General features: G+C 40.9%; 2 protein-coding genes across 2 annotated transcripts in view; one reads left to right on the top strand and one right to left on the bottom strand.

Moving 5' to 3' along the window:
• Positions 1 to 5049, top strand: part of LOC126401750 (activin receptor type-2A) — a 68925-nt gene extending 63876 nt beyond the window's left edge. Inside the window, exons 7-11 of the mRNA XM_050063226.1 lie at positions 1761 to 1906; positions 2005 to 2119; positions 2636 to 2774; positions 2867 to 2997; positions 4172 to 5049. Of these exons, the coding sequence (XP_049919183.1) occupies positions 1761 to 1906; positions 2005 to 2119; positions 2636 to 2774; positions 2867 to 2997; positions 4172 to 4366 (726 nt within the window). The 3' untranslated portion in view covers positions 4367 to 5049. The remainder of the gene's footprint in view (positions 1 to 1760; positions 1907 to 2004; positions 2120 to 2635; positions 2775 to 2866; positions 2998 to 4171) is intronic.
• A 10212-nt stretch (positions 5050 to 15261) lies between these two features.
• orc4 (origin recognition complex, subunit 4) lies at positions 15262 to 27092 on the bottom strand. The gene is made up of 14 exons (XM_050063290.1): positions 26955 to 27092; positions 26205 to 26278; positions 26037 to 26113; positions 23141 to 23231; positions 22935 to 23010; positions 22763 to 22848; positions 22641 to 22689; positions 19313 to 19464; positions 19053 to 19226; positions 18887 to 18973; positions 18687 to 18795; positions 16225 to 16320; positions 15856 to 15923; positions 15262 to 15755 (listed from the first exon to the last, which is right to left on the bottom strand). Exons 2-14 carry the CDS (start codon positions 26259 to 26261, stop codon positions 15573 to 15575), a joined length of 1305 nt encoding a protein of 434 aa, XP_049919247.1. The 5' UTR covers positions 26262 to 26278; positions 26955 to 27092; the 3' UTR covers positions 15262 to 15572.
• Between the last annotated feature and the right edge of the window lie 149 nt (positions 27093 to 27241).

The following is a 27241-nucleotide window of genomic DNA, read 5'->3' as shown; positions in this document are numbered from 1 at the left end:
AAGAGGACACTCAGCAGGTCGTAAATTTTATGTCACCTTTCACTGAAAGTCAAGAATCAATTTAAAGAAAAACATAAATGTGATAATCAACGTTAAATTTTCAGCGCTGAACGCAATCAGGCAAACTGTGGCTATGTGTTCCTGTCGAGGCTTTTATTGTGAAGCCCCTTGTGGAAAATATTTCTACCCACATGCTTTAGTGGCTTTCCATCCATTTGCTGTTACCATGGAAACGGTGCCCGCTCCAGCCATCACTTTTATGTTGTGGAGCAGTTGTTATGTACTTACTAAATCACTTTTTGGGTATCATCAACTACATTTCTAGATGTAGGAAGAAAGCAAGTACTTAAATATATTTGATGAATATAGAAAATGGATACAAAAAGGATGTACATTTTAAAATATACCGTTCCTTTTAGAAAAAGTATGGTTTTGGAAATTTTCTCTCTTGTCCTGTGTTGTTTCTTTTATTTACTCTAAACAGTTTTTATTTTTTAGATTTTTTTTAAACTGAGATTTCTTCTGTCACAAATACCTCTGTTTTACTTCAGTAATATTTTTTTATTCATCCCTTTATTATTATTATTTATTTATGTTTAATTTTTTTTTTAACTTAGATTTCTTCTATCATGGATACCATATCTCTGTTTTACTATTATTTATTTATTTATAATTACTATTTTTTTTTTACTTTGATTTCTTTGTATTTCTATTATATCATTTTATTTCATTTATGACTTTACTTTTAATTATTATTGCTATTGTTATTATTTATTTATTTATTTATTTTTATTTAATTATTAATTAATTATTTTTGTAGATTCTTTATATCATTTTATTTTTATTTTATTGTATTTTTATCTGTGTTTTTAATTACTTATTTTTGACTTTGATTGTTTTTGCATCACTATTACATCTCTCTATTTTGTTCTCTTTATTTATTATTTTATTTTATTTACTTTTTATATATATATATATATATATATATATTGTCTATATTTATTATTATTATTATTGCTTTTATTTATTTATTGTATTGCTTAGATTTTTTTGCATCACTATTACATCTCTCTATTTTATTCTCTTTATTTATTAATTAATTTTATTTTATTTATATATATCTTTGTCTATATTTATTATTATTATTACTTTTATTTATTTATTTTATTGCTTAGATTTTTTGTATTACTGCTACCATCTTCCTATTTTTTTCCTCTTTATTATTATATTTTATTTATCTTCTTCTATATTTATTCTTACTATTATTTATTCTATTTATTTTATTACTTCGATTCTTTGTATCACTGCTACCATCTTTCTATTTAATTCTCTTTATTGATTATTTAATTTTCATTTTATTATTTTTCTATATATTTTTCTATATTTATTATTATTACTTTTGTTTATTTATTTTATTACTTATTAGATTTTTATTTATTTTTATATATATCCTTTTCTATATTAATTATTGTCATTATTAGTATTGCTGGTGTTACTATTATTCATCTATTTATTTTATTACGTCTTTTTTATTTAATTTTTATAGTCACTTTAATTCTCTTTCAATCGCTCCATGCATTGAGTCATAGGCTTTAAGAAGGCTATTTAGAAACAGGCTTTAAAACTTTGACGCTGAACGAATGATTCATGTGTGCCCTAAAAATTTCAAGAAAGAAAACTATTAAAAAAAAACATGAAGGAATAAAAAAAGAGAAACGTCTTTGCTCTGAGTGAACACATCTTTTCCCATCATTCCCCAGGGCTCGATGACAGACTACCTGAAGGCCAACGTGGTGTCGTGGAACGAGCTCTGCCACATCAGTCAGACGGCAGCCCGCGGCCTCGCGTATCTCCATGAAGACATCCCGGGACACAAGGACGGACACAAGCCCTCCATCGCTCACAGGTTGCGATAGCTTGGGATCATTGTGACACCTCCAGGCGTTGTACCGTCAGAGATGTGTTAGACTGAAGGTGTTTCCCTTGTTTGTTTCTGTCTCTCAGGGACATTAAGAGTAAGAACGTGCTGCTGAAGAATAATCTGACGGCCTGCATAGCTGACTTCGGCCTTGCCCTGAAGTTTGAGGCGGGGAAATCTGCGGGGGACACACACGGACAGGTACGGTTTACAGATAAAGTTATGTTTCCTGCCTTTGTAGGTTGGTTTAACTGGCATCCACACGCTCCTGTGTGCTGTAGGGAATATTACTGAGTCACCATTATAAATATTGACTTGTGGAAGTACCTGACAGCGCCTTAGGGTGGCAGCGTGGGCCACAAATCTGCCAGTCTGTTCTCACACTGGCCTCAAAGGTGTGTAAAATATGTCTAAGTGGCTGCAAACATCTGTAGGTGACGATGTGTAGGAGAGAAACATCAGGATAATGTGGTTCAAACACTTTTAACCTCCCAGTTCACCAGCTCCGTGTCACACAGGGATCAGCTTACATGACACACAGCTTGATGTATCTGCCGACTAAGCAGCAACACACCCCTCGATGACACGCATCCCTTTTCGCCGTGTCAGCCCATCTGTGAGCTGTGTCATGAGTTTCCTCCTCCTCGCTGCCTGTGCTTGATTTTCTGCTCATGTCCCGCTGCTGACCTTTGACCGTTTACACTGCTCCCTTTGTAGGTGGGGACGCGGCGCTACATGGCTCCTGAGGTCCTGGAGGGAGCCATCAACTTCCAGCGCGACTCCTTCCTGCGTATCGACATGTACGCGTTCGGCCTCGTCCTCTGGGAGCTGGCGGCGCGATGCACTGCCGCTGATGGTAAGACAGAAAAACAATTCGTCCTCATTAACGCACACTGTATGTAACTCCAGATTACTTGTAATTTTTGGACACGTGGTTGTGCACAACAGGCCCAGTGGACGAGTACATGCTCCCGTTTGAGGAGGAGGTGGGTCAGCATCCGTCTCTGGAGGACATGCAGGAGGTCGTGGTTCATAAGAAGCTGCGGCCCGTTCTGCGAGACTGCTGGCAGAAACATCCGGTGAGCAACGAGAGGACTCGTTAGTTGTCGCTGTCGAGCTGGACGGTCACTGGTTTGATTCACTTAAATAATCTGTTTAATTTTGAGTCATATAATCAGGTTGCACCAACAACTGAGTCGACTGTAACATGGTGTTCCAAGTCCGACCTAACAGTTTCACCAGTTGCAGCACCGAGATTTAAAGATATAATTCATAACTCGTCTGTATTAAAATGTCTTAAATCGACCAGACCAACGTTTGATGATGTGTCGAATTGCGTACCTACATTATCACCAGTGCTTCCAACAATATTCAAACCCAGAGAAATCTGTAAGTTGAACTGAGGACACAATCGGTGTTATTTCGTTGCCATAGCGTGTCATAAATGGACTTTTTGTCCAGTTTGGAGCCACATCTTTGTTGCTCCTTTTTAAGTATATGTTTTAGCCGTGTGATGGATTTTAGTCTTTGGACATCTGGATCTGAAGTTATCAGAGAAACAAGCTAACGTTAGTGACAGTAGGTCCATTTCTTTCGGAGAGGTAGAGACCTTTGTGGATAAGAGGCTGTACACATGCTGTGTTTTTGCACCCTCAAATTCATTGTTTTTAATGTAGACACGTGGCGAGTGCGCTCAAACGTCAGAGCGACGGCTGCGCCTGATACGCATTTACAAATAGCGCTCACTGGAAGATCAGCTCTGCACTCAGGATTTCAGGTAAAAAGGCTATGATACGGTGCTTGTTAAGGCTACTTAGCAACCTCAGAAGCAACCTGCTGCCGCTCTCCTGAAAGCTGGCTAAAAGAAAAAGGTAGCGCCCGATTTCGCGTTTTCCAGGCGTTTAAAGACACGGCATGTGTACGGCCTCTAATTCGGCTCCCTGTAAAGACCTCGTGAACGAATGTCTGAGCAACGCCTGCACTGCTGAGACCGAGACAGAGCGTATTTCAGACCAGGTTGGGTGGTGCAACCGATGTAAAATCCAGTAACAGTTAAGATCAGGTGGTGCAAACAGATTTGTATTTGATATCTTTTTAAGGCAGTGTTGTGGAGGAAGATGTTGAAGAGAATAAATCATGTCGGGTCATTTTGCATCCCTAGAAAATACTGTGTCTTTAAAGCCCAAACCAACAGAATAGGACCTTGTGCCGCTCTGCCAGGCGGTGACGTTGACCCTCTGCTCTCTCTCTCAGGGTTTGGCCATGCTCTGCGAAACCATCGAGGACTGCTGGGACCACGAGGCCGAGGCTCGCCTGTCTGCCGGCTGCGTCGAGGAGCGCATCGGTCAAATGCAGCGCCAAGCCCCCGTCATCGGCCCCGAGGAGATCGTCACCGTCGTCACCATGGTGACCAACGTGGACCTCCCGCCCAAGGAGTCCAGCTTATGATCGGCCGGCTGACTGCCCGCCGCCGGATGAGCCAGCAGAAACACGGATCAACACAAGGGGGATGAGCAGCCGACCCTGGTTGGTTGGCGTTGTGTTTTTTTTTCTGTTGTTGTTCCTTCTTTCCGTTTTTATCTCCTTTTTGTTTTTTTCTTTTAAGTGCGGGCCGCTACTCGCGTTCAGGAAACCCCCTGCGCCCACCTCACCACATCAGTCGATATCCACCTCATTTTGATATGTGTGCCTGAGGATTTTAACATTTTAAAAACAACTCTCTCATCCCGAGCAAAACGATTCAGGATTAAGGACAGTGACAGTGCTGACATGCTGGGACGACGACGACACTCTCAACACTTTTATCATGTATTGTTTTTATATACATACACACACACACACAGACACACACATAGGAGGGCGACCTGTTGTGCTCGGTTTTTCTACGGAGAGAGAAGACCCGGCGGAGAAATCTCACAGTGCATTTTAGTGTAAAAAACAAAACAGAAAAAAAAGAAAAAAGACGAGCACCTGGCTCTCTACATTTGCTGTTTTCTCGTGTGCGTTTTTTCTGAAGAAACGACTATCGTTCTGCCAATAAGCAACGGCTTCTGAATGTTGATAGTGTAATGCTGCTGTACATAGTGTATTATGGACCCAGACAACTTGGTAATCAAGCTTATTTTAAAGGGGTGAGGGGGAAGGGGGGAGGGGGGGGNAGGGGGGGGGGGGGGGGGGGGGGGGGGGGGGGTCCATTTTCAAGCATTACGACGATTTAAAAAAAACCATAAACCTCCTTCAACCAGGTATACCTCAGTTCAGATGGACACAGTTTAAATTAGTCCCTCTCCCTGTATCACAGTCATAGCTCACAACCTCGGCTCTCCATGACACCCAAACAACCTGCTGTCAGCCGTGACGCTCATGGGTAATGTAGTCAGCAAAGCCTCGATACACATGGCCATACACACACCAAGTGTTTCTCCCTTTTTCCTCCCCTTTCTCAGTCTTTATGATTTCACGACTGAATAATAATCCTTGTTGTTGTTTATTTCTCTTCTGATAATGGGAAGAAAAAAAAAAGCGTCCCCCCCCCCCATGATGAAGTTGTCTTTTAAGTTTCCGTTTTTGGTTTGCCGTGTCAACTGTCAACGGAGTAATAATACCTATCGCTGACAAGCCTCATTTTGGCCGTGAGATCTGGATATACAGAATATTTGTATTTATATCTCTCCGGATTAGCGCTGGGTACCGACTAACTCAATTCACACACACGCTGCGAGGTCGTCAAACTCTTTTGTGAAAAAGCAGATTAACAAGTAGATCACCTGACATGTTTATTTTAGGAGATTTGAAGTGCAGTTTTTTCCCGGTGGTACCCAGCCCTGATTCGGATTTATACCTGTATTTAGCTGAGCCAGCTTGCTTTTGATTTGATTGCACACATCTCTTTTTTTTTGGATTACTATCAAGAGTTTCTGCTCTCTTTTGATACACCTCAGGAATCTTTGCTACTCACCACCTCCTCACATCCTCCTCTTCCTCATCCTCACCTGTCTCAGACTGGAGTACCTCCTCTCTCTCGCTGATTCTCAAGCTTCCTCTTTCTCTCTTCCTCGCCTCGTCTCGACTTGTGACGGTTTAGCCGTGCTCTCATGCTCGAAAACAGAGTCTGTAATCAGCTTTTAATTGAACCTTGCCCGTCTCCTTACAGGTGTTTATTTAATTCTATGACTGAGAGCAGGTTAGCTGCAGCAGGTGTTTCCACGCACCTGTTTTTATGCACATTTTCAATTTGCACATACAAAAACGTGAGCAGAAAAGCCAAGAATTGGATCGCAGTTGCTTGGGAAGGTGGAAAAGTTGGTGTATTGTAACGATAACAGGTAAATGCAGCTAAATACAATGGAAACAGATTCAGCTAATAGATAATAAATGAAGACGTAGCATCATTCATCTTAAAGAACCAACTCCCAATATTAGCATAACTGTAGTGGATGGAAACCCAACTAGTGTTTCCACTTTTGTAAACTAAAATGTCGGCCCAACATTACTCCACACGACTTATTAATTTCCTCGTGATCGATTGATTCGTCGATTGAGAAGTAAATTAATTGGCGGCTTCTTTAATAACTGAATACATTTTGTCGTAATTTTTGAAGCAATAAAACCAAATGTTTGCTGGTTTTGTGCTTCTTAAATGCAAGAATTTAACGCTTTCCTTTTTGATATGACAATAAAATTAATGGCTTTGGTTTTTTTTGACTGTCGGATAAAACACCACTTGAAAACGTCACTTTGGGCTTGTGACAAAACGATTTACCTGTTCATCAACAAAATCATGACAGATGAATTGATAATGAAAATAATCATTAGTTGCGGCCTTAAACTCCGGTCTAATCTCTTAAAGTAACTACGATATTCAAGTACTCAAATCATTAAAGAGTACTCTGAAATAAAATATTAACGCAAGAACAGGAATTTAAACTTATTTATTGAACGATCAGGCTTCAATGAGCTGATTAAACCATGAATTCAAAGTAAACATAAGAGAAAAACCAGCAAACTTTCTGTTGCTGCTGTTACGCAGGTGAGACGCAGCACTGACGGACCGTCTCCAGAGCTGCTCTCGTCGTCAGTTTAACACCTGCTAGGTTAGCACGAGCTAGCAATGAGTTTTTTAACAGTCCCAACAAACTGACACCGACACTGCTCGACTCTGTCGTTAAACCCGTTAACCATGTGAAGCTAACAGTTAGCCCTGCAGCAGCCGTCTTATGATAAACAGAGTGACAGCGAGAAAAGGAGGCTCTGAGCGAAGCAATAGACTACACGCAGCTCCACAATGAACTAAGATTTTACCTATTTTAAATAGTATATTAAATAAAATAAAAATCACACATGTTCACATGTAGGAGATTGAACGGATACTGACGTCTAAATCAAGATGCTCTCTGGACACCTAGCTCGATGTCCTCCTTCAGAGTTAGATGCAACTTGCTCTTCAGATTCAACAGTTTTCACAAAATCAGTAAAATAAAAAAGATAATCTGCCGCTCAGGTGCAGTTTTATCTTCCCCACGCAGAGCTGAAATTAGTGTCAGCGTGGCTAACAGCAGTCAGACGAGTCGAGACGAAGCCACTCTCTTCTCTTTCATCCTGGTGCCATTTTTACGTATCCACATTAGTTACTCTTGTAGATGTCAGGCAAAACGGATGTATCTGTCGTTGTTGCGAAGGCAACAGCGACATTTTTGAGTCTTTATTTCTTCTGAGGGACATTGAACACTGGTGCCGGCAGACCTGCAGTCTCTCCTCAAGCTTTGGGACGGTTTCACAGGAGGCAGTTTAAAATCAAGCGTTTAAAAATCAAGCGCTGCATTTGGAAATAAGTAAAACACCAAGAAAGCTTCTTTCTACTGAACCATTTCACATTCAGGGTGATTCATAATTATGAGTTCTTTTTAACAGGGTTAGCATTTTAAGCTAACGTTGTACTGTAGTACATGATGAAATAAGAGCAAAGGAACATGAAATTGATTCGTGATTATTCTGGACAGAGCAAATCCTCATTCTGCACAGCAAACATCAAGTCTATAATTGAGCTAAATATTTGTTGAGCGCTTATATGTACCCCAACTACTCTGCCATACATGCTGTATTAGTTCCAGTTTTGTAACAACAGTATTTTTCAGATTTTACAGGGCCAAACTAGCCGAAAACTAACAGCTGACGTGACGAACAAAAGGCAGTTTACCACCAAATAACACAGGAACTATAAGAGCTCAAACAAAAGTTCCTTGTTTGCTTCCTGCTCGACCTCTGAAAGACGAGACGAGACTACTGCAACAACACAGCAAACCTGAAGGAAGTCAAAGCCATCTTGTTATTTGTAGCACGAGTTCAATATTTGCATCAATATCGCTTCCTTTTGCTGCTGCTGTTTTTTGTTTCCGATTCAGAACAGCCATCGTCGAAGGTCCTCGTGAAGCGTAAACAGTCAGGGACGATCAATACTGCAAACTCCAGCAGCCCTTCAATAAGCACTACCTCACTCGCAGGGATCTCTTCGGGGTAGAAAGTGTGGCAAATAAACCAAAATCATCACAAGGTTCTTTTTTTTAATTTTAAAATGTAAAAATTCCTTCAAAAAGTTCTGGTTTGGGGGGATTATTTCTTGGAGTAAACTCCCGTATCTCCTGTTAAGTTCAAGACTGACCAGATGGGAAATAAGGCTAAAAAGAAGTGTCATAATTTTTACCATGATGCTTTATCTTTTGTGAAGATTTTCTGTTAGTCCCCGATCAGACAGAGCATGTTTTGGCAGCGTTTTGCTTACTGCTTTTGCACTACTTTTGGAGGACGCCTCAAGTTGAAAAAAGAATTTTACTCAGAACGGAAAAGCGCCGGACGTCACTGCCGTTTTTTACCATTGACCGATCAGATGAATTAAGAGGTGGTAAAGTACATGGTTTGTGCTAAGCTATCAACTCATGTTCATTGCGCCCTGCTAGGCAAAATCCAAGATATACCTGAACAAACTGTAGCCTCAACTACTTTCTAACGTTGTACCAACTGTAATTAGGCCCGACGATTCACAGCCAATAGCCAGACTGTCCCGACTCATCCTAAAATAAGCCTCAAACCAGCCATGATCCAGGAAGCTCTTGGACTTGCTGGTTGGACTTCCAATGATTTCTCCTCTGTCTGAGGATCCCATGACGAAGCTTTGATTCGTCCCAAAAGATCAGATCTGACCCTATGTGAATCTGCAGTTTCCAAGCCTGAACCATGGCAGCAGACGATTAAAAACCCCGGTTCCTCAACACCTGACACGGACCTTGCTGACCTGGCCGACATCCAAGGCCGATATGACTCTTGCATTTGCGTTTTCAGTCATTCTGAGGTAGGCTAGTGGCATTAAGAACCTCGCCTAAGGGTCCACATTGGATATGTGTTGCCCCGCCCTGACCAGGAGTCGAACCCTGATCTTGCGCTCCAGAGTTAGTCAAAATCAGTCTCTGTCTGATCGGGGCAGGCTTCAACAAAAAAGGCAGTGGAGTGCGCCTCGATCTGGAAGACAATTTGATAACCAGCGATAACCTAAAGGAAAAACACCAGTATTACCACTTGTGCCCCCGAGTTTGTGTCCAAAACTGTAAAACTCACCAGTATTTCTGCAGCCAAGTAGATCTTAAAAACAGCCTCCAAATGTTGGTTGCCAAATTGGTTGATAGAGTTGACGAACTTGTCAGCCACAGCAAAAAAAACAGTGTCAGCGTTTGGTTGGCGGTCACATCCCAGTACTGTAGGTAGACGGTGGAACATCTTCAGTGTTAAACAGCTTGAGTTTAAACGTGCGCCTGAGAAACCGACCCAAACCGACAAATACCATTCAGGGATTCAGTACTATGCTTTTCTAAGTTCTAGCAAGTTATATGCAACCAGTGCCGCAAATTACCCTACACCTCTGTAGGATCAGCTGCAGGAGTGACTTTCAATATACACACACACAAATAACTTGTAGCATTTTAATTTTTTTTTTTTTTTTTTTTTTTTTTTTTTTTTAAATCCGTGACCTTGCATATTGATATGTTGTNGTAGGATCAGCTGCAGGAGTGACTTTCAATATACACACACACAAATAACTTGTAGCATTTTAATTTTTTTTTTTTTTTTTTTTTTTTTTTTTTTTAAATCCGTGACCTTGCATATTGATATGTTGTATTTATTTTTTAATTTACAGGCCTGAGGTTTTGGGGATCGGAGCTCAGGTGCAACTCGGAATAAAGTTGTAAGAGTTGGCACGATTTATGGTTGTTGTTGTTGTTGTTGGGGGGGTTGGGGGGTGGGTGTTCAGTTGTAATTCAGGAAATACTTTCATTAATTCAAAAAGAAAAGATATAAACTGTAACGTGCTTCTTTCTATTCAGTCTATGGACAAAAACGACCGAGAATGAATGTTCTTCAGACTCCTGGATTCCAGTATTGTGTGTACTTTGGTGGATTGAGCCCGGCCCTGTGTAACTTTAGAGGGCTCTGGGTTTGGCTGGTTTCGTGTGATTGTGCCCTGTCGCCGTAGAAACTAGTAAAACCGATGCACTCTGAGATCCATTCATGCGCCTTTCGGTTCAGCCTGCTGAATACGTGAACCAGTACCTGCTCTAAGGGCAATCAACTAGCAGGTTAATCGTATGGTCCAACCAGAGAGACAAAACAGTACAGGCAAATTTTGTGCTTTATTTTGTTGTGGTGTGAGGTACTTATTCATCGTCAGTGTATTACCTACAGTAGATGTCAGTCGGCACTCCCCAGTTTGTAGAAGCAGGCAGTACCGACACGGAAGCTTAGCAATGTACTTAAGTGGAGCCACCTAAAAATCAATATCAGTTTAAGTGTACGCTACTTTTAGAGAGTCATAGTTACTCACGCCATCTTATCTTGTGCTTCTCCGCGCCAAAAGCCAACACGGCCTTTGCACAACACTCAACAAACGCACTTAACTGCATCCTGTAGAGTTCCTAACATTCGGCCCACCCCTCAGGTGAATACCCCAGGCACCGTGAGGATACTACCCTGATGCAGGTAGCGGGTCTTGCTGAAGCAACGTCATCGGGAATGACTGTCCTTGGGTCTTCCCTTCTAGACCCAAGGACAGTCTGGACCGTTACCACAAGCTTGACACACCCACTTGCACGCGCTCTTGGGTCCAACTAACTAAGACATCTGGTCCGTTATATATCCTCCGAACGTAGGGTCTGGAGTTACGGTAGAACACCCTACCCTCCAAGTTGACTCTAGATCCAGAGTCTGGGAACCATGGTGAATTACGCCGTGGGCGGGTGCTACATGACGGCCACTCAAAGCAGCAGCAAAATGTATTTTAGACACCTAAAAAATCAATATCAGATTAAGTGTATGCGATATTTTCACCTCTTAACCGTTCTGTCAGACAGAACAGGGGAGCCAAAGCTGTTACATCATGTCCCATGTTAAATCACTGTTTTTGTCAATGGAGTCTGGTGATGCAACAGCTTTCGACAGAAAGAGGTGAAAATATGCTAAAAATAGATTTTTTTAGGTGTCTAAAACATGTTGTGCTGCTGTCCCCGTCCACATCAGTACATTGCTTAGCTTCTGTGTCTGAAACTGCTGTTTCTCCAAACTAGGGGTGTGCCGACACACGTTTTTGCGGTATGTAATACACTGACGATGGATAAATACCTCGTACAACCCCACTTCAAAAGATCCAAACTATTCCTTTAATTGTAAAGCTCCCAGGTAGGATTTGAACTTCACAGTCCTACTGTACCAAAATAAGGGACAACTTTTGCTTCTGGCCAACGTAAGCTCCAAGTGAGTCCATGCTCTGTTTGTCTTCGTCTAAAACGCTTGCCTTAGGCGATTGGAGACAATCTTGGCAACCATTTTGTCAATCCAATCAAACTTCGTTGCTTCCCCACTATCTTAGTAAAACTATTCGGACTCAGCTCAATCTAAACATGGTCCTGACATTGTTGTTTTAAAGGCACATGAATGGGTTTCCTCAGCGTGCAGGCTTTACGTTTTTCTATCTCGACTTCCTCTAGCCCAGCACCTCACATTGCTGTGCATATAAACTACCAGTGAAACATTTGTGTCTTGTTGCCCCCACTATTTTAAGCAGTCTAGGATCTGTACAGACATGAGAACATAAATACCTGTATCAACTATATACTCTGAGCTGAATCTTTATAAGTGCGTGTTGAACTTCAGTGTTTCCTCTACATTCATTTATACTTTTCTTGTGTTTTGACTCTGCAGCCAGGCTCGACCCGGCTGCGTAAAAACTCCTCCTTCACGATGCGGAAAATGACTTTAAGTTGAGCTTTGTGTAAGCTAAAAGCTAGAGGCTCATTGGAGTACTTTGTAAGGCATCCAAGAAAGCACTTAAGGGTTCCTTGGCAGAACAAAACTACTAGGGCGTCCCACAGGGCGCCCACTCGGGTCCCCTCACAGTTGAAATTTGAAGACTCCCTAAAGCTCTTGAAGATCAGTTGCAATACTCCACATGTGAAAATACAATCACCCACTACAGGTATTTCATTCCAGCATCTCAATCTCCTCCTTTTCCCACTGTTGATAAGAATTTTAGAGGAAACATTGAACTCCAATGACCTCGCCGCCAAGACTGTCCCGTCTGGTGGCCAGGCCCTGAAATTTCTACAGAAAATCCAAAAACACTACAAGCGTTTTTGACCCCACATTTCTCAAGGCTCTCGAGTCGCAGCGCTGATCCAGGATCTGCCAACGCGGCCTCTGACGGCAATGATGCTCACATGGTTTCTGTTTTTTGTTTTTTTTTAAGGCTGGAAGAAACTGATCATTTTTAATTTGGTCACAAAGCTTCAGTGGGTTGTGTAAAATAAAAATGTTGTTTCTTTACTCCTGATACATGTGACTGTACATTTTGTGTTACTGACTAAAAGATGTGAAAGTAGGACAGGAAACGGAAGACTGGAATTTGAAACTGGAAGCATCCCGCTAGAGTGAGTTTTTACCAGCTGCAGGGATTTTCACGCCGACCTCTGATCTCTCAGTGAATTAGAGGAAAGTATTATAGCAGAGAAACCCTTCAGAAACCCTGGATACATCATCACAGAGGAGACTAAACTGATCCCTGATCAGCGCTGTGACTCTCGGCCGTGGTTTTTATCAGCTGAAGTGATCCACGTGATGTAAATAAATGTGTTTTTAGATTGTGGATGTTTGTTTTTCTTTCTTTCCATTGACAGAATCACACTTGTCCTTCAATCGGGTTGATCTTACATCTACAGGTAGAACTTAGAAGCCTTTTATATGATGGACTCATCATTTCCTTGGAAGTAAATACACTTACTGGCCACTTTATTATTATGGGTAGCTTATTCCATACTAAAATCCGCACTTCTCTGAGTGTTCTTCGTAACCTTTCCGCAGATAGGATTAGTCAGGATGACAAAATTTCCAACAAAATATTCTTTATTTGTAAATGAAAATGTGAACCTGGAGCTTAAACTCATTTAAAACAGCAAAACACAAACGTATGAAGTATTACAGATTGATAGATGTCAATAAAAATTAAAAATGTTTTCTGTTTTTCAGTACCTGTGACAAGTTATACAAATATCAACTAAAAAAAGACATTTTATAATTAACATTTATGTCCCAACTCATTTGACCAATAAATAATACAGATATTGATATATCCACTTGACATGTGTTGTGCCATGACCTATTGAAGTGCTGGAATCTGTTATTTACGTGACAACACCTGAACGCAACACAGGCCAATAGTTACACTTCAGGCAGGAGGCGGTAAAATAAACTCAACTAAAGAAAATGGAGGACGCCAGACACAACTTGCTATCAGGGAAGTGTTAAGACTCTGATTCAATTATATTTGTGTATAATGTGTGAGTGTAGCGTGTTAACTCGGCTCCAAAGTGCTGTGCTGTGCTGCACTAGCTGCTAGGCTAATTTATACAATGTAAAATGCCATAGGCTTGTGCTAATAACGTTAGCATGTTGTATTTGTTTGGAAAACGTGTTTAGTATAAGACAGTTGTTTTGTCAGTGAACCTTGTGAGTGAAATTATGTGCCGTTACCTTTGTTAAATGTTGTTGTTGTCCCTGGTTTTATTTGAGAAGATGAAAAGTTCACTAGCTGCTAGGCTAATTTATACAATGTAAAATGCCATAGGCTTGTGCTAATAACGTTAGCATGTTGTATTTGTGGGGAAAATGTGTCCAGATAAAGACAAGTGTTTGTCTGTGAATGCTGCGAGTTATAGTGAAGCTGATTTGTGTACTTGTGTTTGAAACTGTCTCTATTAAGCCATGTTTAATGTGCGTTTAATGTGTGTTTTGAATCACACATTTCCCCCACAAATACATGCTAATGTTGTTAGCACAAGCCTATGGCATTTTACATTGTATAAATTAGCCTAGCAGCTAGCGATCTTTTCCTCTTCTCATATGAAACCAGGGACAACAGCAACATGTAACAAAAGTAACGGCACATAATGTGGCTCCATTACAACTCACAAGGTTCACTGACAAAACAACTGTCTAATACTAAACACGTTTTCCAAACAAATACAACATGCTAACGTTATAAGCATAAGCCTATGGAATTTTACACTGTATAAATTAGCCTAGCAGCTAGGGAGGCTTTGTCTTCACAATTAATTGTTTCTTATCTCTGAAATAAAAGTAAATAAAAGCTTTGTTTCCACTGAGGGAAATGGTTTCAGGCATCCTATACAGAGCAGCTCTCAAAACTACAGTGTCCTGCCAGGGACAAACAGTGTGAACTGCCACATTTGCTGTGAAATAGACAACAGCACCTCCTACTGGCTTAAACAGGCAGCTGCTTTACTATATGATGCACATGAAATGTCATTTGTAACATTTGAGGTTTGCAGAAATGTACAACGCACATTTTCTTCTGACACTTGGGCTGCTTGTAACTCAAAATTTAGGACTTGGGACTTGCAAAACAATGACCTCTGTTTATGCATTATGAGTCTCTTAAAAGCTTGTTTGTTTGAACTTCACATTTGTAAATGGTTTACAAGGCAGGAGAAGACTTAACCTGCTTCTTCATCAGCTTCCACTGCAGTGGAAAATTATTATCATTATTATCAGGTGTCACAATCTCACAAATGCTCAATTACAAGTTTATAGCTGAAATTAAAAGTGCATTGTTTCATCTAATGAGGGTGTTTCTACTTCCTGTCCAGGATGATGTTGGCTGCAGTAAGCACCACTAGATGGCAGCATTCAGCAGATCACCAGCATGTCACCTGTTTCCAAACTTCTGTGTTTTTCAAGGTGAAATTCAAGAAGAAATTTTTGACAGACGCCTTGTTTTACTCACAATCTTATTAAAGAAGTCATATTTATTTTAGTGAATGCATAATTTTACATGAAAAATGTGACCCCAGAGATACAAAACCCACCATTTCTTTTATTTCCTGGAAACTGATCATTTACAAACGATGTCAAAACTCAGCTCTGGAACAAAGTTGATATTCCGAGCACATGAAAATGAATCGTGACATGAAGCAGGCACTGCTGGCAGCCATGTTTTCTCCCCGGTTCAGCTCACAAACGCTCGATCTGTTGTCCAGTTCAGTATCTTTACGTGAGACAAACTTTCTCCAGCAGTGCAGCTGATTTTCTTGCAGAAGTCCTAGCCAAATGCCGACATGGCCCACTGCTTGACGTCTGTGGGGCATTGTGGGTACTTCTGCAGGGCCTCCATGATCTGACTGTTGTCCAGCATGAGTCTCATCAGCTGGTACTCCCTCTGAGTTTTGGCCGACGAGCTGTCGACGGGCCGGATCAGCTCCAGCTGCTGCAGGTGCTCGAAGGCCTGAGGACGGGCAAATCAAAGTCTCAAAAGTTGGTAAGCTTTGTGTGAAAATATAGAGTTAAACAGCATATTAAGTGTCGTGAGAATGTTTTCTACAGACCTTCATGATGACAGGCTGCTCAAAGTTGTACATGGAGTTTGACTTCCTCTGCAGGAACTTCTTAAACTCTAATAAACCAGGGAAATGTCGGACAATCACACACAAGTAAGATAAAGGCTGACATTTGAATATTTTGACTCACAACGAGACTTTTACTTTTAGTTTTGGTGATAAACTCTTATTTCCCTGCTGATTCATTTCATAAGCTCTTTGCTTTTTGGAAATTGCACCTATAAAACTCACTTCTGCTTTTATTGAAGCTGCGTATTTGCTCGAGCACTAAAACTAAAAGTCAGATTTCTCATGTCACCGTCTCGAGACATATCAGGTGTTTTTTTATTCTCCAGTTTTCTCCTCTCTGTGTCGTACCGTTGTGAACCATTTGCAGATTGAACGGCTCTCCTTCGTAGACGTCGTTGAGGTGTTTCATGGCGATGATCAGGCACAGCTCCAAGATGGACAGACCTGAAGAGAGAGAGATGGGAAATGTTAAACAGTCGTACCAGAGGCTTAAAATTAGCATATTTTGGGGAAAACTATTGTAGCTTATAACCAAGAGAACAAATGGGCGTAATGCCATGCACGGATCATAAAATTCTGGACCGATAGCGATACTGAAAATAACAATTTGGCCGATAGCAGATCCCGATGTGTTTTGTTGTTGTCGTTCATTTTGTTGTAGTTGTTATTTATTCCCCCTTTGTGCCAGGGAAACAACAAATAAACGATAAAACGATGGGGCTCGTCTAGACTCTGCAACTGTTATCAGACCGAATGGATTAAATCCTGATAGTGAGATGAGTCATTTCGCAGGGGGTGTGACAACAATGCCGGGTACACACTACACGATATCAGCCTGATTACAGCCCGACGCAGCGACGTACGGTGTCCGCTCGGATCATCAACGACAACGACTGTCGTACGCGATAATCCATCGTTTCATGTTGTGTAGTGTGTCATAGAAGACGACAACCGACTCCACATCTGGGACACCTCACTGTCCCGACATAAAGCCTAGCATGTTTGATTTTCTTTTTGTCGTTCACGCCTGTTCCCGTCACAGCCGTCACTTTGACCAATAGGAACACAGAGCAATCTGCTGCGGTACTGTACGACAACAACAGCCCAGGGTGTTTGATGTTTCCTGTAGGGAGCATCAAGCTAGCAAACAATGTTACCTCTTCATAACAGCTCCTTATAACCTCGACTGAGAGAATCCCTTCATTTTCAAAACAGGCTTTTATTGTGAAACTTTTACAGGAACTTGTTGTGGAGGATTCAGTGACTTGCATGTTAGCATGTGGTACTTCAAATGTAGCTCCTGCCATCTGGTGGCAGTTTGGCGTAACTACAACATTTCGGCTTGCACATTAACAGACACTTGTAGTCTGTCATGTCTCTCGGCCAAGTCATGATACGATTAAGGGCCCGTCCCAATACCCCCCTTAGCCCTACCCCTAGATATGCGCGTTCCCGCGAGGGGTAGTGGTGTCCCAATTCTTTTTTGCGTGCAGGCGTAGGGGGCATAACGAGGGGTAGTGGGTATGAAACTAGCCCTTCGGCGCGAGCGATTTCAGATGCTGACTTGCCAGCGAGGGGTAGACGTCGCCATGGCTACCACCGAGCAAGAGACGGGGAAAAAAGTTCATACATGTACGTATAATTTCGCAAATAAACATGGAGCTTTTGTAAAAAGGTTTTCAAATAACTATTTGTGTAGAGAACGGTTTAACAATTTTTTATTGCTATTCACGATGTCTAGATTGGAGTTGACAGAAAGCTAGCCAGCTAGCTAACGTTACCGAAGTTGCTTGTTAGCTAGCTAGCTAGCTCGCACTATCTGGCGTCTGTCATCTGTCCTTTTCTGCAAAATTGTTGGACTTTTCACGTTACGATAATGTTAGCTGGTTAGCTAGCTCGCTAGCAGAAGTCCCCTGTCGTACATATCATTTCGTCGTCTGTCGTTCATCAAACGAAGCATGATGAATACAGCAAACACGATCGGTAGGATGAACTCAACTGGAGACTCCATTGTAGATGGCTCGCAGCTTCGTGTTACATACGCGTGAATGTAACCGACACGGTGACGTAGTGAGTGGTGTCCCAATTCCTAGGGAAAGATTTCAACCCCTACCCCTCATTGCTTCATTTCGAGGGCCAAGGGGTAGTGGGCAAGGGGGGGTATTGGGATTGGGCCTAAATGACTCTACAATCACCTACTCTGACATGGTGACTGTTGGAACATATAAAAATGTCGTGTAGTCTGAACTCAGCATTAAAAAATGTAACCACTTTCTTACGGATGTCTCTGTTGCCACGAAAGTCTATGGAAAAAAAGTCTTCTTGGGCAAGGCATCATGTGACACTGTTTGGCCACTACTTAAATCAGCTTCTAAGCCTCCTGCACTTCTTGGGGGCCTGAATGCAACGTTTGTTAGTTGTCACTAACAGCTAACGTTAACTAGCTCTCCTTCTGCCGATTTCAACAACAATTCATGGTTCACAACGTAGCATCATCAGGGAAACAACAGGGTGCATCCCCTGACAAGTCGATAGAGTTTACTGCCTCATGTTGGTGAAGATTCTCAGTCTTCCAGGTCATGGTAATCATAAGTGCTGTATCGTAGGGAACGGGACTCGCGTGAGTTTTTTGAAGACGTTTCACCTCTCAGTTCTGAAGGACCGTTTTCCAGAATCTCAAGCAAGTGCAGTTGCCTACGTGTACAAGAGTACAAAATTTTCATACAAATACAATAATTATCGTACATTTGGCCACACTGATAACAGGTGCAAGTCCTATGTGTGATTGATTGTCACGATGATGTTCTTACCGTGCAGCATGTTCGCCTTGGCGTCTGCGAAGCACAGTCTGCTGGCGTCCAGCAGGTCTGCAGGTCTGATGGCGGGTTTGGCCACAGACACACGGCTCAGACACAACATCTGTAAACACAGAGTTACAGTCAGGTGTTAGCATCTCTAATACAAAGGCTGATGTCGTTTGTGACGATAAGAAAATGGAGGCGTGTTGTACCAGCAGCATGTGCAGTGAGCGGAAGTCTTTGCTGGAGTTGAAGTGTCTCTGTAAGACTTCCTCCACTGATTTGTCCCCACACAGCGTCTGAAGAAAGACGAACAGATTGTTTGATCATGAACTCCTGATTCCAGATGTTTAAACCGAGATCAGCTCCTTGAGTCACCTGTACGCTGGCGTTCCACTCCTGAGCGAACTTGCTGTCGGGGAAGTCGTCCGGCAGGCTGAGCTGTGTCTGGACCCGCTCCACGTACTCAGTGAACGTCGGGTTGCTGAGCAGGTGGATCTGACGGTGGGAAAACCTCGACTTCACACGCTTCTCCAGCAGCTCCAGGACATCCTGCATGCAGACGAACCATCACGTCACTTTTAAAACCACCAGTGTTGTTTTATTTTAAAAGGCCAGTATGATCGAGTGATTCTCACCAGTCTGCAGGTGACGCCGACCACAGCGATGGGAGCCTGGGCGGACTGGGAGACGTCAAACAGGTTGTAGAGAAGAGTCTGGTTCTTGTGGTGGGCGAACAGGTCGAACTCATCCAGGACGAACAACACGGAGCGGCTGCTGCTGCGATCACCTGAGCGACAGAGAGATGAAGGTGTGAAACTAAAACAGTAAACCATTAAGGTAACTTGTTTTCCCCTGTTTTTACATCCACTAAAAGTGTTTGTTTTTGCCACTGACAGGCTCAGATTATTATAAGTGTCCGACAACATTATGGAAAGGATCCCTACAGAGATAGAGCTTTGTGTCAAAGAGTAAAATCCTTTTTAGAACTAGAACAGCCCTGAAAATCGCCGTCACCAAACCCACCAGACTCCATTTAAATAAACAGCAATTTTATTATTGTAAAACACACGTAATTGGAAGTCAACAGAAACAAAATAACAGTCAGAGGCGCCATCTTGGTTCATCTCTCCACTGTTCCAACAATCACCAGCTCTGGTTTGGTTGAAATGAACCCTTAATACACACAATTAGATGTGAAAATATGTTGGATCTGTACGCGCTAAAATTACTGTTTTGTAAATGGAGTCTGGTGGGTTTACTCTAAGAGTCTGACATCATTATGGAAAGGATCCCGACAGAGATAGACCTTTTTGTGAAAGCGTAAGACCCTTTTTGTTTAAAGGAAAAGGCCACTTTAGGGAGTGATCACACCGAGATGAAATGCAAGAAACGCCAGTAAAACCGTCTTTTTAGACGGGCTTTTTCTGGCGTCTTTTTAGACGCGCGTTCTTGTAAACGCTTCTTTTTAGACGCGCATAGACGCTGAAAAGTTAAAATATTTTCAACTTTTTTGAGCGTCAGACGCCAGTAGCTAGCGCGCATTGAATAAGCGCTTCCAGCGTTTCAAGCGTCTTTGAAGCATCCGCGTTTCTAGCGTCTCATTTCTGTGTGATCGCCCCCTTAGAATGAAAATACAGACAGTACTTACTGTTCCTCATGCCGACAAGAAGTCCAGTGTAGTTTTATAATCCACAAAACTCGTATCGGAGGATAACAGCTAGCCGGAATAACAGCTACACTTGAAGTGCATGGAACCCACATTTTGAAAATGTAATAAAACTCCGCTAATGCATTTCAAAACTGTCAGAACGGCGAGACTCGAGAACTAGCACCACCACTAGCCATCAGCTAGTCTCGTGCAAGTTGCCATGTAAACACAGCACGCCTGCAGGGCAGGCTAACTGACCACGGTGAGAAATGATGCTATGAAAGTGGAGTAAATTACGTCTTTTCAAGTCAGTTTTGCATGCCGAGGCTACAGGGCACTTGGATTACGACGGACAAGCCATTCTGACGTTTCTGAAATGCATTAGCGGCGTTTTATCACATTTTCAAAATGTGGGTTCCATGCACTTCAAGTGTAGCTGTTACTCCGGCTAGCTGTTATCCTCCGATACCCCGAACGAGTTTTGTGGATTAAAAAACTACACTGGACTTCTTGTCGGCATGAGGGTCAGTAAGTACTGTCTGTGTTTTCATTCTAAAGTGGACATTTCCTTTAACCAGAAACAGCCCCAAAATCCAGGTCGCCAAATCCACCAGACTCCATTTAAATAAACAGTAATTTCTAATATGTCATACACATTTTCATACATTAAGTACAAAAACAGTGTAGTTACCATCTCCCATCTTCTATACGCCACCTTTTCCCAAACCCATCTTCCTCATTCCTCATGTTGGGAGTCACTTTCTCATGAATTTAACATCTTGAATCAAACTTTTCCATTTTATTAAATCTGAGGGTTAGTTTTTTCCCCACTCTTTGGGTTGGTCCAGCTGGAGGTTTTCCCAAAATGATCATGCTCTGCTTTTAAATACAGAGGGGTTTTTTTGTTTTTGTTTTTTTTAAATCAGTGTGAACACTTTCAACCTATATGTATTTAATATAGTTAGCATGATCTTCCCCATAGTTCCTCCATATTTTGAGACAATCTCTGGGGTCAAGAAGTATCTCATGTTTATTTTCCAAGCAACTTCTCTCCAAAAATAAGGAATTGGTAGTTTTGTGAGTTTCAGTGTTTCCATTCTTTATCTGTTTTTGTATTTCCGACTCTTCTTCCCATTTTGAAATGAAATTGAGGCACTATTAAATGAAATTAAACACAGAAATTTTCCAGAGCGTCAGTACTGGTGTTACAGGCACATCCACCTGGCCTTCAGCACTCAGGGGGTTTGCCAGGGGGGTCATCAGCCATGGGGTGAGGGCATAACCTCGGTCTTCAGTGGGTTCAATTAACCGATAGGATTTTTGAATTAAATAATAAATCATTAAAAGTCATTTAAAGCATATACTAATCTACATTATACTATACAATCTGTTTTCGTATGTTCCTGAAATAAAAAACATGTTTCTGTACATTCAACAAGCAATTTGTGAGCTGTGTAAACAGGATGATTTTCCCTTATCTTGGTAAGAGTGCTCTCAACCACTCGTACTCTTGTACCACTGGTGAATCCCAAAAGTCAGTGGGTATGAACAAAATAAGAGAAGATCAGTTCATAAATCGTTTCTTGCATGAGGCCCATTGCCTGAATCTTACCAGTCCCTTTTCTGCCCATGTGTTAAAAACATTATCTGTTATATTTGCTTTGAATTCCAGGTCTCCGGTAATTCCCCTCAAATAAATCATCTCGTCTTGTCTTATGTTCATGACCCTGATAATCCTCCTTCATGTTTTACTGTGGTGGTGACACAAGAAGTATCTACCTTCCTTAGTACTTTATTATTTTCATAAAATTGTCAGACACTTCTAATATCAATCTGAGCCTGTCAGTGACAAAAATCTCTGTCGGGATCCTTTCCATTACGTTGTCAGACACTTCTAATATCAATCTGAGCCTGTCAGTGACAAAAATCTCTGTCTGGATCCTTTCCATTACGTTGTCAGACACTTCTAATGTCAATCTGAGCCTGTCAGTGACAAAAATCTCTGTCTGGACCCTTTCCATTACGTTGTCAGACACTTCTAATGTCAATCTGAGCCTGTCAGTGACAAAAATCTCTGTCGGGATCCTTTCCATTACGTTGTCAGACACTTCTAATATCAATCTGAGCCTGTCAGTGACAAAAACACACTTTTAATGGACGTAAATCGACGATGAACAAATGCCCATTAACATTAGTGGACTATTTTCAATATATGTTGCTCCTATTAATCAATTAGACACAAAAACATGTGAAAATAGTATAAATAATAATAATTTAATTTAAAATGCTGAATTACGAGTGATGAATTTTCTCACCTTTCTTCAGCGCCTCCAGCAAGAAAGCCAGATTCTCTGCAAAGCTTCCCTGAAACGAAAAACAGGTATTTAAAGTATTTTATTGCATTTAAATGACATTGAAACTCTTCTTAAATACTTACAAACACTTTGTCACTGACGACGTTTTCCAGGTGGAGCTGCCGCGTTATTTCTTTCAGCGCTATTCTGTCGTCCGTCTGCAGGAGACCTGCGGCAAACAGGCAAGAAGTTAATTATCTGCACTTAAATTCAGAATAAATAACATGAGGTCTGGTTGAGAGTCAGAGCCCGTACCGTTGAGGTGAACCTGCAGCAGGTTCTTCTGCACTTCCTGTTCCCCCAGCAGGTCTCTGAGCACACACTGGAGCAGCTGCAGACACAAAAACACACACCGTCAGACACCGTCAGACAACACAACCCTCCCAGGATTTAAACACACGTCCGAAACAATCCATCATCTTTTTCAGACATTTTCTTTAAGCACAGCTTCAGAGGCTCACCATTGTCTTCCCCGCTCCCCTGGGACCCACGATCAGCACCGAGTTACTCTCCCCGTGGACGGCTGTCCGCTTCAGCAGCTCCAGGAGGTGTCTGGAAGCACAGTGTTGTGACTACAGTACCCATAATGCTCCTCCAGGTGTGGAATATTAAGACTTCTATGGTTAAATGTTCCTACTTAGAGCTCCGTCTAATGAGCACAGATGATTAAGGTGGATTTCAGCACCTGGGACGCTCCTGTTGTGTTCGAGTCAGCTGGGAGCTTTCCAGCCTCTAACTGGGACAGTGCTGTCAGCCAGGTAAGACTGAACTGGGTCACTGAGGCTCACACACAGACTCCAGGTCGTCTCTTTATCACAGATGACAAACCTACTACGGGTTTTATTTAGAGACTCACGGATTTTCCTCTGATTTTGTGAATCTAAAGTTCATCTTGCCCCATTTAACTACGACATATCTCTCAATGAAGAAGAGTTTTCTCTACTGTGACAAATCCCTGTAATTGTTTAACGCTTGATGTGTCATTTCCAAACCTTTCATGATCTGTAAACGGCAACCTGGGCTTTAAAGGTCCAGTGTGTCAGACTCAAAGGGATTAGTGACATCTAGTGGTGAAGATTGCAGTTGCACGTCACAAACCAGTGTTTCTTGGTTTCTTGGAGACGGCTGCTAGAGCGATTTAACGCACTGACGTTTCCAGCCACGCAGCTCTTCCTCAGACTTCTTGAATACCCATAGTGCTGCCCGAGCTTCCTCAGTGAGGCCTTTAGGAGCCTGACGTATGAGCCCAGTGAGATGGCCGCTAGCCCAGCACCTGCTAACGTCTGCTCACATTTTATCTCTTTCGACTTCAGACCCAGACGCTCGAGAGGTTTTTGACGGCAGCCGAATTATCCACAGAGGTCTCTTCCTCTCCAAAATGAACAGATTAGGTTATTTAAATCGGTAGAAACACTGAATAAAGAGGTTTCATGTTAAAAATCAGTGTTTATCCAATGAAGTTCAGCTCGTCGCAGAGGGGCAGCTAACTCTGGCGACCAACGAGAAAACCGGAATGGTCATATCGAAGGTCAGTGTTTGGTTTGTCCGTTCTAGGCTACTGTAGAAACATGGCGGTGCAACATGAGGACCTGCTCCTGATGTAGATATGAACGGCTCATTCTGAGGTATTAAAGACACAACGATTCTTTTAATTCAGGTGATTACACACTAAAGAAAACATGCTTTCTGTCAATGGAAATCATTCGGAATTAAAGTCTTTCCAGGTAGTTTACATGGGAAATATTCATTCCCAATGAGGGTTTACACGGGAGATCAGTTTAATCGCCTTTTAATCGCCTGTATTCGGGTCCGCGCAAGGTTTGGGGCAGGGAAGGTTTCTGATTGGATAGGGGGCGGGGCGGATGTTATGTCTGTTGTTCATTCTGAATTAGGAGTTTACAAGATCACTTTTAATAGGAATGAACTTTCATTCCAAATGAAACAGGAATTAAACTGTCCATGTAAACGCACTCATTGTCAATTCCATTTCTAGCAAGTCCTAGCTTCCTATTATTTTTTGGTCCTAGCTTCCTATTATTTTTTGAGAGTCACTTCGATGCACCACCCGACCTGGCATCTCGTGAGTGTGAAGCGTGTAAGACGACGTAAAAGGTTACAGTCTTTTACGGCTGCCTATTTAGTTAGTCTTAGTTTTATTATTGTTTGATTAAGTCGTTTAATACTCCGTTGATTTGAACATCCTGCAAATCAATCAACTCTTAAACCAACCGAAGCACCCTGGATCATCAAACAGTGAGTACAATTAAACCAAAGACAGTGAGTTTATCATATCTTCCATTACGGCGTCTGTGGGCGGCTATTTTTGAGCGTATTTGGAAGCTGTAATTTGTTATATTGCATCTCTGCCAATATATCCCCCTAAATCCTTCACACTGGACCTTTAATCACAGTAACTTACATTATTATTTTGGTGAATTGGGGCTGTTTTGGGGCAGAAAAAGCAATTTGAAGGTGGCTTTTTCTGCCCCAATTTTCAACATTATATAGACTAAACGGTGACTTCAGAAAATAATAATCAAGTTAATAGATATATAAAGATATATGTCACAATGACTCCATACACAATAATAATAATAGTATATTTTTTATAATATTATTAGAATTATTCATTCATTCTTTAAAGATATTATTATTATTATATTATTTTAATTTTTTTAGTTGATTTAGTACATTAATAGTAATTATAATAATTATAATAGTGGTAATAATAGTAATGTTATCGTGATTTAAAAAAATATTAAAATGTTATATTATAAAATATATTTAAATTGATATTACTATATTCATTCTTTTTTCATTATTGTTATTATAACTTAACATTTTTAATTATTATTTAAAAAAAAACAATAAAAAGAATAGAATTAATTTTTGTTGTAATTATTTTTAGAAATTAAAATAATTATTTAGAAATATTAAAAAATAAAATAAATAAAATGATAATGGAACGAAATATATTGCTTTCATTGTCATTATTTTTTTTTAAATTACAAATTATTAATTTAATTTTATTTATTATTTGTTCGTTATTAATTTTGATTTTCATTATTAAAAATATTTAATTTTAATTATTATTATGTTAAAATATTAAAAGTATTTAAAAAACTGTAAAAAAAAAAATAATAAAAATGAAAAAAAAATAGATAATATTTGTTCATTGCAGCACTAATCTAAACATTTTTAGACACGTAAAAATGTTTTTTTTTCCTCGTTTATAGCCTTTCTGACTTTGCTAAAAACCTCAACCACAGCAATAAAATTACATAATTTTGGTTTAAAACAAGGCGGAAACTCACCTCAACACACATCAAAACAATAAAAGACATGAAATAAACCTACTTGTGTTGAGCCTCCACTCCCTCCGGCCTGTCAGGGAGCTGCTGATGGCAGAGCCGCTCCCTCAACATCTCCTGCACCTACAAAATACAGATAAATAAAAACACATTGCAGCAACACATCACCTTAAACATCTTAGAGAGGGAGTAAGTAATGTGTGCAGATACAAACCTGTGCGATGCATTCTCCCACTGGCAGATGGACAGCCTTGATCTTCCTCTTGCTCATGCTGCTGTGACTCTAAACTGCAAAACATGTCACCAGTTCACATACATGACATCTGTGGTGCCCAAAGTGGCACCCTGAGAAAATGAAAACTGCTTCAGTCTGGTGTGAGTCCATTAAGCTGCACCACAATGTGACAGTGATTATATTAAATGGCTTTCCCCTCGTTTAACTAAGCCTCGACAGCTGACTTTGCCAAACTCCAGTCAAGTACTTGTCAAAACACAATGATCTCGCTTTGTCACATCTGTGCATGAATGTAACAACAATAACTAACACTATAATTAATGAGGACATATCACCATTTAATTCGGCATACAGCTCATGCAACAACAAGCATCTATTTGAATACAATCTACACTTACAGTTACACACACTCAGAGCTGTTTTCTGCAATATATTAAAATCCGCGACGCCTTAGTGAATGGTATGTTTGCCGAATTACAAAGTGAGTCGTACATATTCAGACGCAATCGCAAGCTTTATTCAAAATTAATGAATAGTTGTCGGAAATCAAGGAAGTACTAATTTATCGTAATGTTATAATGGAGTTTGGCGTCATTCCGTCTCCACGCTGTACTGACCGTTAGCAGCTCGTGAGTCCGCTCTGTCCTCGCGATCTACTTTGATAATGTTCTCACATTAACGTTAGTCTGTCTGTAAATGTACACACATGACAATAATGACGATTCATACCTGAAATAAACAGCAGTCCACCTCCTGAGAGGTCTCAATCTTCGCGGGAATACTGGTCTGCCAGCAATGACGACTTCCGGCTTTGACTGATTCTCCGGTTCTGATTGGCTGAGGCGCAGAGTAGAAATGCACTGTCACATACAGCATGAGGCAGCTGACCACAATGACTCTATACGGAACAATAATAATAATAATAATAATAATAATAATAATAATGATATAATGTAATTCTTTTAAAATTATTTAAAATTATTTTAAAAATTAATATTATTAGTAATATTTATTAT

The sequence above is a fragment of the Epinephelus moara genome, chromosome 15, assembly GCF_006386435.1.
Source record: "Epinephelus moara isolate mb chromosome 15, YSFRI_EMoa_1.0, whole genome shotgun sequence".
NCBI classification, from domain to species: domain Eukaryota; kingdom Metazoa; phylum Chordata; class Actinopteri; order Perciformes; family Serranidae; genus Epinephelus; species Epinephelus moara.
Note: the sequence above shows the minus strand (reverse complement) of the source record. Positions and strands in the feature narration are given on the sequence as shown.